The sequence below is a fragment of the Lissotriton vulgaris genome, chromosome 5 (genome assembly GCF_964263255.1).
Source record: "Lissotriton vulgaris chromosome 5, aLisVul1.2, whole genome shotgun sequence".
NCBI lineage: Eukaryota > Metazoa > Chordata > Amphibia > Caudata > Salamandridae > Lissotriton > Lissotriton vulgaris.
In genome coordinates, this window is record NC_141693.1 from 1,964,746,579 (window position 1) to 1,964,758,692 (window position 12,114).

General features: G+C 47.7%; 1 protein-coding gene across 2 annotated transcripts in view; it reads right to left on the minus strand.

The window, feature by feature from the left end:
- LOC147717891 (cell adhesion molecule CEACAM5-like) overlaps positions 1–12,114 on the minus strand; it is a 145,783-nt gene that overhangs the window by 67,746 nt on the left and 65,923 nt on the right. For both annotated transcript variants that reach the window (XM_086924661.1, XM_086924662.1), the window contains one exon: positions 3,582–3,896. In XM_086924661.1, coding sequence (XP_086780787.1) covers positions 3,582–3,896 — 315 coding nt within the window. The remainder of the gene's footprint in view (positions 1–3,581; positions 3,897–12,114) is intronic.

The window sequence follows — 12,114 nt, forward strand, 5'->3', positions numbered from 1 at the left end:
GAAAAGGTTTAGGGACTGGCAAGTGGGTGCACTTGCCCAGTCAGCATGACAGTACCAGGCTGCACACAGGCTTTGCAATGGTAGGCCTTAGACACACTTTTACAGGCTGCTTCTGTGGGTGGCACAACCAGTGCTGCTAGACAACTAGCAGCATTTGGCTCACAAGTCCTGGGCATACTCAGTGCACTGTACTAGGGTCTGATAAGTAAAGCAAACCAGCCAATCATGGAATCACTAATCCATACAACAATTTACAATAGGGAGAGCATTTGCACTTTAGCACTGATCAGCAGTGGTAAAGTGCCCAGAGTCATAAAACCAACAAAAACAGGTCAGACAAAGTACAGGAGGAAGGCAAAAAGTTCAGGGATGACCCTGCAAAAAGGGCCAAGTCCAACAATCACCAAATGCAATGTCTTGGTTACTTTTTAATACTATTAAAATCTTTGTTTTCATCACACTTCAGAATTACAAACAAAGGTGCTTTATTTGTCCTTTCCTAACTGCTGATATATTATGAAATAACTGTACAGTTCATTTACAGGCATTTACATTTTGTTGTATGTTAGGAAAAAAATTAGATCCTATATCCTTTCCTTTCACTTTCCCTGTACCCTAGCAAGATTGAGATTGTTGTCATACCCCTACGAGATAGCGATTGTCACATAGTTCATGTTACAAAATCCTCTCATTTTGCAGTCAGAGAAAGAACAAGCATTGGCATAGCCAATAGGTCTCGCCTTTGGGACCTTATAAGTGTTTAGCCATGCAACAGTTGATGTTGTTGCACCAAGGATATTGTGCTGGATAACTAAATACTTATAAGGTCCCAAAAGAGAGCCATATTGGGTATGCCAATGCTTGTCCCTCTTTCTATGAGTGCTGCAGAATGCAGCTCACATAGAAAGAGGAAAGAAAGAGAAGAAATAAAGATATTTCTCCTTTTGTAACATTCGTTCGCCTCCCCTGGGGAGGTGTACGTTTTTGGCGCTGCCTCAGATTTACAATTTCTCGTAAATCTGGGGCAGTGTCAAAAAGCCATGAATGTTGCTGGGAACGCCCCCAGCAACACCCATTGCAAAGCCCTTCAATGCAGAACACTGTGTTAAAGAGATCAAAAGAAGTGGCTTAGTGCTGCCTCGTAAATAAGGAGCAGGCTCCTGTGCCACCGAAGCGTCACAAAAAGTGATGTTACGGTGGCTCAAGAGGCCTCATAAATGACGACTGAGGTGTAGGGTGCACTGCCCCGGCCTACGCTGCGGTGCACTTTTAAACGGTTGCATCAGGTGCAGAGAGGACAGTCACCATATGGCTAATGCGCTGTTCCAGGAACAGGCACACGTTTGTGGCTGAGCTGGAGTGGGGAACTATCTGTAGTAGGGCGCCCTGTCCACCCATTTAAAGGTACAACGCAGTGCGAAGAGGGAAGTGCTGCCTATATAAAATGTGGGCTCATGTGACCAATAGTTAATAATTTATGCAGTTCTGACTCGAAACATAATCCCGTAATATGAGCCTGGAAATGATTGCACTATAGGAGATCAAGAATAGGAATGTAGGAATCTTGAGATACACTAAAATCATGGACAGAATATCAAAAGAAAAGTGCATATAGAGGACATATAGATTTACTATTTTTAACTCCACATCTATGCAGATATAATTATTGTCACAGTATATATATGTGAAGTTAGGTATAGCAAATCTATGCTTACTTCCCTTTCGATGTTGTGTCCATGATATTTCGTGTTTTCATGATTTCTACCCCGATATTACAGGGCACACCCAAGGAAATCTAAGCCTTCAAGAAACTGCATTGTGCTTAAATTACGGCTTCCAGATCTGAAGCTTTGGAAGCTTGCATATATTGGCAATGCCTGTTTTTTCATTAGAAAGTCTGCATGACACACCTCTCTCTTCTCTAAGTGCCCATAATGGACCCAGCACTCTCACTGGCTGCTCTGCCAGACTTTCAGAATTGACAAATGTCAGTCAGGAAGAATAACTCCGAGTGCATCACCCAACTATTCTTCTCAATTTTGTCTTATATCTTTTCGTGTATTTTCTTCATAGAATTTTGTTTCATCTTCTCCAGAGAAGATAACAGTTAACTGAAGTCCTTCAACGGCCTTCTAGTCACACCGCACAGGCAGAGAGACTAATAAGATACGGTATGTCTCGGTGACTTCCAGATCCCACTGCTCCTGATGGGAAGGACCACCATGTTTTAAATGATTTCAGTCCCAAATCGCTGTAGGTTTTGCAGAACACACTGAAATTACGATGCTCGGTGAAATTGGTGCTATCTACCTGGCAATGGATAAGGGGAAGTGTAGCTGCTGAGACTTCTGGGCCTATGAGCAGTATTCGATACTCGTGTCCTTGACTTACTAACGAATACACCATTCATTCGATTCGGTGTCGCTGGACCACCTTCGAGTGGTGCAAGTCTTACCTAGATTCAGTTTTTGATGCGAGTATGCATTTCACCCTATAAGATAGTGTAAAAAACGCAGGGGCAGATTTACAAGCCCCTTGCGACACATTTACGCCGCCTTTGCGTCACTTCTGTGATGCAACGGCGGCGTAAACCATGTGCCATGTTGCGCCGTATTTACTATGTGACGCATCTAGGGAGATGCGTCACGTTGTAAACCCCTGCGCCACATGAAACCTGATACAGGTTTCATGTGTGCGTTCCAGCTCAGGGTGGGCGTTCCCTCGCAGGTACGCCTCGTAAACATGACGCAGTGAAATCTACAAGATTTCACTGAGTCACTTTTATGGCCATGCTGTGTCAAAACCCTGCGTCTGCTTGAAGCAGTTATAAGGAGTGACGCAGCATGTTAGGCATAGGGCACCCCGAGCCTTCCTGGAGCCGCGTCGCACTTGCGACGTGACTCCAGCAATGCGCCTCATTTCCGCCGGGGGATGCAACGCGCATCTGCCCATCGGTTCGCCACAGCGCGCCACATTGTAAATGCGGCGCATCGGTGGTGGCGCACGGGTTATTTTGCGTGTCGCAAGTGTTCTGGCGCATCCCTGCTGATTTGCAGAGATGCGCCAGACCTTGTAAATCTGCCCCGTAATGCGAACAGCCACTTACGTTCTGTTGTTCCCACGCGTTCTCTGTAAATTTGTATCACAAATGGCATGTTCATCATAAATTATTACCACGAACATCATGTAATTACAAGACGTGATGTAATGGCGTAACATCATGAATTTCACGCAACAAGCATAACATGAAATTCCCCAAATAATGTGAATTATGCGAGCGTGATTTAAATTTCGCTCAGGCCTACTGTGGACATCATGGTCGGCCCATGTAAAACAAGAATGTATGAATAAGCACCAATTACAGTTTAAACAAATCAAAACAGAATTCATCATTAATAGGCATCTTGCACAGAGCAACGCCACAAACAAATAAAACGGTACACTGCCTAACCTCTTGCTGCATGACAAATAACACACTTCCACAAAGGGCCGACTTCCTAAAATTAATAAACAGATTAAACCCAAAGTGCAATAGAAAAATCAATATATGATTAATATCAGGCTCCAAGCTCCAGACTCACCCCTGGCGCTGTGTCCCCCCGGAGGGGCGGATGTTGGTTGGGCAGCCACAGGGGCGTCTTGTTCCTCCGTCACCTCCAGACAGAGTTCGACCAACACATCTCCTTCCTCATCCAGGCAGCTCCAGAGGCCACGGTGCTCTGGACCCAGCTTCGGGATGGCGAAGACTCCTTTGTGTAGAGATCCATCAACCGCCTTCCCGTCCTGCAGCCAGGTGAAGGGGGGTTTGTTCTTGTTCATTTCTTTGCTCCCGCAGCACGAGAGTCTCATCCGTTTGCCAAGTTGATCGACGCCTTGGGCGGGTGCAGGGTCACAACCTGTGGCAGAAAAGAAGTCAGTGCTGTCCTCTCACTGTGCCTTGTACCTTTCCACCTCTCTTGTCATAGATACAGCTGTCTCTTTCTGGACCCTCCCCTATCTCTTCACAGCCCTTATTGGACACAGCCCTCTCTTACAATGCGGCTCTATCGTCTTTCACAGTCTCACATGCACAGCTGTCTGTGTGTCTCTCTACCCTTCACACACTCTCGGTTGGGCTGACACTCTCTAGGGCTCTGTCTATCTTCACATAGAGCTGCGTGTTTCTAAGCGTCCTTCTAGGCTCTCGCAGACCTATTGTGCTCCATCACTCCTCTCACACTCTCTCACATAACCCCCTCATATGTCCTCCTCGTTCCAGTCCTTACAAAGTGAGGCAATCCTGCCACCACAGGCTAGTTCAAAACGCTAGTATTTCTTTTTTTTTTTTCAATATAAGCCCCTCCGACCCACTCCCAGGCCTGTTTTTTTCCTGTCCAACACGAGCATTGGTGTTTTCTGTTCCATGCCTGTTCCTGTTCATATGAAAAAATTATTTGTTGAGCGTGCGTTCACCAGCGGTTTCTTGGCGCTTGGGCACAGAGGCATTGACAGATGCAGCGGGAGGTGACTAGTTATAGGCCTGGGGAAAAAGCCATGTTTTAAGGGATTTCCTAAACTGAGGATAGGAGGGAATTTGGCGCAATTCCGGGGGAAGGGTATTCCAGAAATGTGGTGACAGGGACGAGAATCTTAGACCACTGTGTTTTTTCCGTTTAAATAAACAAGGGGTCAATAGGTTCAAACTGGAAGAGTGTAGGTCATGAGAGGGGACGTAGCGCTGTATTCTGGTAGCGATAACAACAAGTCCGTGGGAGGACAAGGGTCTATGGATCAGACAGCCAAGTTTTAAGAGGCTGCGCTGGGTCACTGGGAGCCAGTTCAGACTCTTAAGCAGAGGCTTTGCGTGGTGGAATTTCGGCTGCCCGTAGACAAGCCTAGCAGCTTGGTTCTGTACCATTTGTAACTGTTGTGATTGATATGCAGGGATTCCGGCGTACAGTGAATTGGCATACTCGATACGCGACATTACTAGGTCCCGACTGACATGAATAAGAGCCTCAAAGGATAGGAATCAGCTTATTTTCCGAATTAATCTGAGCCTTCATGGTGAGATCACTACTAATTGTTACACCTAGGCTCTTGACTGTGCTAACTGGAGAGGGCGGACATCCCAAGGAGTGGGGCCAGAAGTTAGAGTTCCACGGATTAGCTGAGGACCCTGTAAGGACCAGCTCTGTCTTGTCTGGGTTTAGCTTTAGTTGGTTTAGGTTCATCCAGTTTCTTATGTAGTTCATGGTTGATTGAAAGTTCTCCATAGAGGAGGGTGAGGAGTAAACATTAAAAATAAGCTGGAGGTTATCAGCATAGTTAAAAGTAACTACTTCTCTCTTCCGGAGATCTAAAATCAGGGGAAAAATATACAGATTAAAAAGGAGGGGGGAGAGAGGAGAACCCTGGGGGACCCCGTAGGTCGGTCTTTTTTTCTCCGAAGAAAAGTTGGAGAGACGAACCGCTTGATAGCCATGATTAAGAAAGGAGGTGATCCATCCTAACGGAAGGCCCCGGATGCTGGCGCTCTCGACCCAGTCAACCAGCAAGTTGTGGTTGAAGGTGTCGAAAGCCGCCGACAAGTCCAGGAGCACTAGTGCCTGCGTGATGTTCTGGTCAGCCCCCTTTCTGAGTTCATCATGAATGGCCAGAGAAATAGACTCGGTGAAGTGTCCGGGCCTGAAGCCCGCTTGGTGAGGGTCTAAGTAATGGGAGTGTTCCACAAATGTGCTCAGGCAGTTTGCAGCATAAGCCTCCAAGATTTTACACAGGAAGGGTAGCAACAATATTGGGTGGAAGTTGCTAAGCACACGGGGGTCAGCGCCTGCTTTTTTGAGGATAGGTGCAACTTCCGCTTTCTTGAAGAGGTTGGGGACGATGTCCATGGTGAGGGAGTTGTTCAGGAGTGATAGGGGAGGTTCGGGAATGTGGAAAAATACCTCCCGGGCAATGTGAGGAGGGCAGCTGTCCCTCGGAGAGCCTGTGCGAACCTTTTTAAGGAGGGAAAAGAAGACCTCCTGAGTAATCGGAGGGAAAAGGTCAAAGTGAAGAGGATTACGATAAGCGTAGCCAGGATCGGGGGTGAGGTGGCCTTGGGGATACTAGTTTTGATATTGATAATTTTGTCAATGAAGTAAGTATTGAGAGAATCACAGAGGGTTTGTGATGATGAGGGTTTAACAGTGACGCAGTCAGGTTTCATGAGTTCATCCACGATGGAGAAGATAGCTTTAGCTTTGTTAGTGGAATCCAGGATTTCCAGGGAGAAATAATCAGATTTGGCTGTAAGAATGGCACGTTTATAATCTTTAAGGACTGAGTAAAAATTGATTTTTTATGGGGCAGTAATCCTGTCGCCACTTGTGCTCAGTTTGGTGCACGGCAAGTTTCTTATCCTTGAGGTCGTTGGTGAACCAACGCTGAGCGTCATGGGGCCTCTTATTTTTAAGCTTTTTCAGGGGAGCCAGGCTATCTCTCACTGAAGCCAACCAGGCATTGATGTTTTCTGCCTGAATGTGCGGCGAGGCCGGGTGGCCCATGGGCTGAGAGGTACAAGGCATGGAGGTGGCTAAAAAGGTGCAGAGAGTTGTGATGTCTACCGGGCTCCAGTTCCTGACCATGGAGAAATCTGTTGGAGGAACTTTAGTGGCTGGGGTATTGGAGATGGAAAAAGAAATAAGTGGTGATCAGACCATGTGCAGGGAGTGATTTGTATGTCAATGATATTGAGATTGGAAGTCCAGGCCTAATCCAGGATATGTCCATTTATGTGGGTAGCTACTTTAATGTGCTGGGAGAAGTTCATTCCTTTCAGCAAATCAGAAAAGTCTGCCGAGCAAGGGCTTTCACGCGGGTCATGTGGCCAGTAGTTTAAATCACCAATGATCAGGATTGTAGCATGGTTAATCACCAACTCAGCAATCAGATAACCAAATAATTGCGGGAAGTTGGGCATGTGGGCAGGGTGCCTGTAGAATAACGCGCAAGTAAAGGAGGAGCCATTAGATTCAAACTTAAAAAGGAGGCTATCAACAGAGGGGATTATTGATGTGGTTAGAGAAGTGAATTTATGTAACTGGGAGATTATGGCCGCAACTCACCCCCCTACCTTGCTCTAAAGCCTGTTGGCCTGGAGGACATAGTAGTTGTCTGGGAATGCAGCCAGAATGTCCAAGGTGGATTTGACTGTTAGCCAGGATTCTGATAAAAGTAGTATGTCTGGCTTAATGGTATCTAGAAGATAGCACATTTCTAATTGGTGCCTAACCATCGAGCAAGTGTCAAGGTACCAAATGGACAGGTTGTCTTGGCTAGATCTGGTAAGAGGGGTGGGCGTGTTGGGGAGGGCGTCCCTCGGGCTTGTCGGTGGCGTGTGAACAGGAGTATAGGTAGTGGTACTACAGCAGTGTTCTTGCGGGACAAAATCCCTAGTTTGTCTAAGATTCTCCTAGTATCTGGATTGATGGCCCACTCCTCCTGAAGGGATTTAAGTTCAGTTGAGGAGTAACGGATAGGAAAACGGGCATAATGCATGGCCCCTGTCCCGTCCGGCCGCGGACGGGCGCAGACAGGCTTGCCTTTGGCGCGCCCGCTGCATAACTAAATACTTAGAAGGTCCCAAAAGCGAGACTTATTGGCTATGCCAATGCTTGTTTTGTGTGTATTTGACGCGGACCTTACCAGTGTTCCAGTCGGTCGCGTCCCTGCTCTGTTTACTGAACGTGGGGAGCTTTCCTGTGCGTTTGGTTTACGGGTCATTCCGGTGCTGAGGATTTCCAGCAGCAACCAACTGCCATGTTCTGTGTATATGTGGCTGAAGGGGAGGCAGCGGGGCTGCCTTTTTGGCGATTCAAGTCTCATGGGAGTTGAGACGTGATTGCTTGGAGGTGGGATTTAGGGGGAGTTACTGGACATTTCCTTGTTTGCTATGTGGGTTCCTGTGTGGTGTTTGAAATTTCTGCTTCGGCCATGGCGGATGAGGATTTCCCTCCTGTGCATGCCAAATCTCTTTCTAAGAGGAATAATATACAGGACCTGCTGGAGGATGGCCTGTTGCAAATTTCCAGGTCCGAGTTGCAGGAATTGATGAATTCTGATGTTCAGGCTGCGCTGCTTGAGCCTTCTATCAAAAAATCTAAGGTAGAAAAGGATGAGGACATGGGCAATTCAGGGAAAAGTTTTTTCAGACATGTTGACCCATATTCGTGAGGTCCTGGGGTTTGATCCTAAATCCTTGGTGGATGATGGCTTTTACTCCCAGAATAGTACCTCAGTGGTGGATGAACTGCCTTTTCATGATGTCATTAAGGACATTCTGGCTATGGAATGGCTTGAGGTCGACAAACAGGGGATTCCTCGCTTTTTGGGGAAGAGGTATCGCTTGGCAGAATTTTATGTCCAGTTTCCTCAAGTTCCTAAAGTCAAGTCAATTTCTATTTGTCTTTGTCTTCGGAGGAGGCTTCCCTTGCTGATCCGGTTGAACGGAAGGTGGAGTTCACCCTGAAGCGTTTTTATGCTGCTTCTCATTTTGGGATTCGGGCTAGCACTTACTTGGCCTATGCGTTCTAGGTCAAGGATTTCGAGAAGTTCTTTGACTGTCTTCAGGATCAGGGGGATCCCACTCCTATCTTGGCACAGATGGAGGTCTTGGTGCAGTTTCTGTCCTTTGTGACTTTTTTTCACATGCTGTGGGCCTTCTCTTTGACTGCCGGGACAGGGGTGGCTGTTCGGAGGTCTCTTTTGACAAAGCCTGGGTGTCTTGATGCTGCTCAGAAGACCTTGATTCATAAACTGCCTTTTGAGGGTCCCCAGCTTTTTGGGGCTGGATTGAACACAATGGTGCAGAGGTGTGCGGAGGAGAAATAGTTGTAGAATCCTTTTCAGTGTGAAGAAGAAGAAATCCTTTTCCAATAAGCAAGGCTTTTAGGGTGCCCTTTCATGGACAGGCACGTGGTCTGGGGGTCTGCGATCCATTATAAATTCCGGCCTCAACAGCAGCCCCAGGGTGCTGGACAAAAGTGACTATGCCAAAGTGGGGGCTCCGCTCCATTTGTTCCTGGATCAATGGTCTGCTCTGATTTCCGACCATTGGATCTTGTCGGTCATCGATCTGGGATACCAAATTCTGTTCCACGGCCCTCCCCCTCTGGACTATTTTCGGGTTACCCCTTTTCAAGAGACCTCACGAAGAGGTCTGCTATGTTGTCAGGTGTGGACAAGTTGCCGGCAAATGGCGCTGTCCTTCCGGTTCCAGAGGCGGAACAGGGCCTGGGTTTCTATTCCATTCTCTTCTTGGTCCCAAAACCCGATGGTTTGTACCGCCCGATTCTGAATCTCAAGGATCTGAACAAATTGGTACGGCTGGATCTTTTTTGGATGATTACCTTGCAGTTCGTCATTCCCCTCATCCAAAAGGGCAATTTTTTGGCTTCTCTGGGCTTAGAAGACTCCTATTTTTATGTTCCTGTCCATCCGGGAAGCCAGCAGTTCTTGAGGTTTGCAGTGAACGTGTCCATTACCAGTTTCGGGTGTTGCCTTTTGGCCTTTCCACTTGTCCCCAGACATTTACCAAGGTATTGGCTCCTTCTGTGGGGTTTTGCAGCTTCAGGGTACCTCTGTGTTTCACTATATTGATGATTGTTTGATCTCGGCTTCCTCCCTTTCTAAGGCTTTTCTGGTAGTGGAGGCGATGATGGCAAATAATCCGGGGTCTGGCGTAAAGGCTGAGTCTGGTGAAATCTTATCTTGTCACCATTAAGAGACTTCAGTTGATCGGGGGAATTTTCGACACCTTGTTGGGGGCGGTGTTTCTCCCTCCTGCTTGAATCTCTACTCTTCAGCTTATTCAGCGGGACCTGCTGAGTTTCCCATCTGCCCTTGCTCAGGTCTGGTTGCAGGTCCAGGGATTGATGGCTGCAACCACGGATGTGGCTCTCTGGGTTCGCCTGCACCTCAAGCCTTCGGTTAATCATCTGTTGTCTCATAGGGACCCTTCTAGTGCAGGTTACAACTCTCTGGTTCCTCTCTCCGCTGTTCTGGTTTGGTACTTTGGCTGGTGGCTTTGTATTCCCAATCTGGAAAAGGGAGTGCATTTTCAGCTTCCTCTTCCCCTCTTGTTGACAACAGACGCCAGTCTTTGTGGTTGAGGGGCCACGTTGAGGTTCTTGGAGGCCAAGGGTCAGTGGTCTCGGGAGGACAGCGTCCGTTCCTCAAATTGGCGGGAGTTGGCGGCCATTTAGAAGGCGATGCTGTATTTTCAGGTTTCCTCCAGGGGGGCGAATCTGTTGGTTCGTACCGACAATCAGGTGGCTCGCTGTTACTTGACCCGCCAGGGGGGGGGCCCAGTGCACGTCTCTGGCTTCCATGATTTGTGCCTGGGCCGAGTCTCACCTGTTGGCATTGAGGGCTGTTTACATTCAGGGTCACCTGAACTTTCATGCAGACAGCTTGAGCCGCAACCTTCCATCCTCAGTCCAGTTCCATCTGTCTTTTACTCTATTCCGGGACTTTTGTCTTCGGTTCAGGACACCCTGGATTGATCTTTTTGCTTGCCTGCACAACTCTCTTCTCCCTCGGTTCTGTTACGAGATGGTTTGTCCTCAGGTGTGGGCGGTAAATGCCCTCTCGATTCCTTGGCAACCAGGCCTTCTATATGCCTTCCTTCCAATTCTTCTCCTCCCTAGGGTGCTGCAGGAGATTCCGGGTGAGAAGGTGTCTGTGATCTTGCTTGCTCCTTTTTGGCCTTGCCACCTTTGGTTTCCGCTGCTGATGCAGCTTGCCGGGGGCAGGTTTGTCCGGCTTCCCGTGATCCTGTCTTCGCTTCAGTTTCCACTTCTGTCTTTGCCTCATCCTCTGCGGTTACATTTGACGGCCTGACTCTTGAAAGCTTGACGTTGGAGGCTTTGGGTTGTTCTTTGGTGGCCTGTGATATCCAGCAGTTGCGTAGGCCTTCTACCCTTAAGAGCTATGGTAAGCATTGGGGTTCTTTGTCTCTTGGTGCTCATCTCATGGTGTGGATCCTGTGGTTGGAGATCCGGCCTCTATTCTTGATTTTATTCTATATGGTTTTATAAAGAACTTTCCCCTTCTTGCGCAGTGGGTTATGGTTCGGGCATTTAGGAGTCCGGGGGCCTCCTTGGAGGGTATTGCTCCTTTGGTGAATCAGCTTCTGTGGAGTTTTTGGCTTGGTTGTCGGATTGCACCTTTGATTGTGCCTTCTTGGGATTTGCCGACTGTTCTGAGGGGTCTGCAGTTGCCCCCTTTTGAGCCTTTGTTGGAGCCTGATTTGTTGCGGTTGGGTGAGTTGGGTGCCTTGTTTGTTTCCTTTCCTTATTTGCAGTTCTTGCAGGACAGGGTGGTTTTGTGGCTTGACCTGGCTTTTCTCCCTAAAGTTTCCTCCAAGTTCAATTTGCAGCAGGAGGTGGTTCTTCCTAATTTGCCTAGGGAAGGGGATACACATGTTCCTTCTACCTTGGATATTTGCAGAGCCCTTCAGGTTTACCTCCAACATACCCTGGGGTTTTGTCTTTCTCCTGTCCTGTTTGTCTCCTGTAGGGGTGTGACCAAGGGGAAGAAGGTGTCTACTTTCACCATCAGTCGGTGGGTGCATTCGGCGGTTTGCCAGTACTATAAGTCTGTAGGTTTGCCTCCTCTGACTCAGGTTCAGGGGCTTTCAACATGTTCTGTGTCAGCTTCCTGGGCTGAGGCTCTGGGGTTTCTATCCAGGAGATTTGTCCCATCACACTTTTGTCCGGCATTATCGCCTTGATGTCTTGCATGCCTCTATGGACAATTTTGCTGTTGGCGTCTTGAACTCTGCTGTGTCTTATTCATTTGTTTGATTAAATGTTTTATACTTTTGCATGGACCCATGGTGTCCTACGTTTTTCTTCATGCTTTTTTCTGCTTGTGAGGTCCTCACTTTGCAAGGACTGGGACGAGGAGGGCATATGAGGGGGCAATGTTTCGTTACTTACCGGTAATCTTCATTACCCCGATTAAGGTCCTCCTTGTCCCTGTCCTGTTCCCTCTCTCCCTGTGCTGTGTTTGTGTCTGGACTTGTTGATAACAGGCATAGCAGTGGGTGGGAGGGGCTTAAATAAAAAAAATAGAAGAAATACTAGTGTT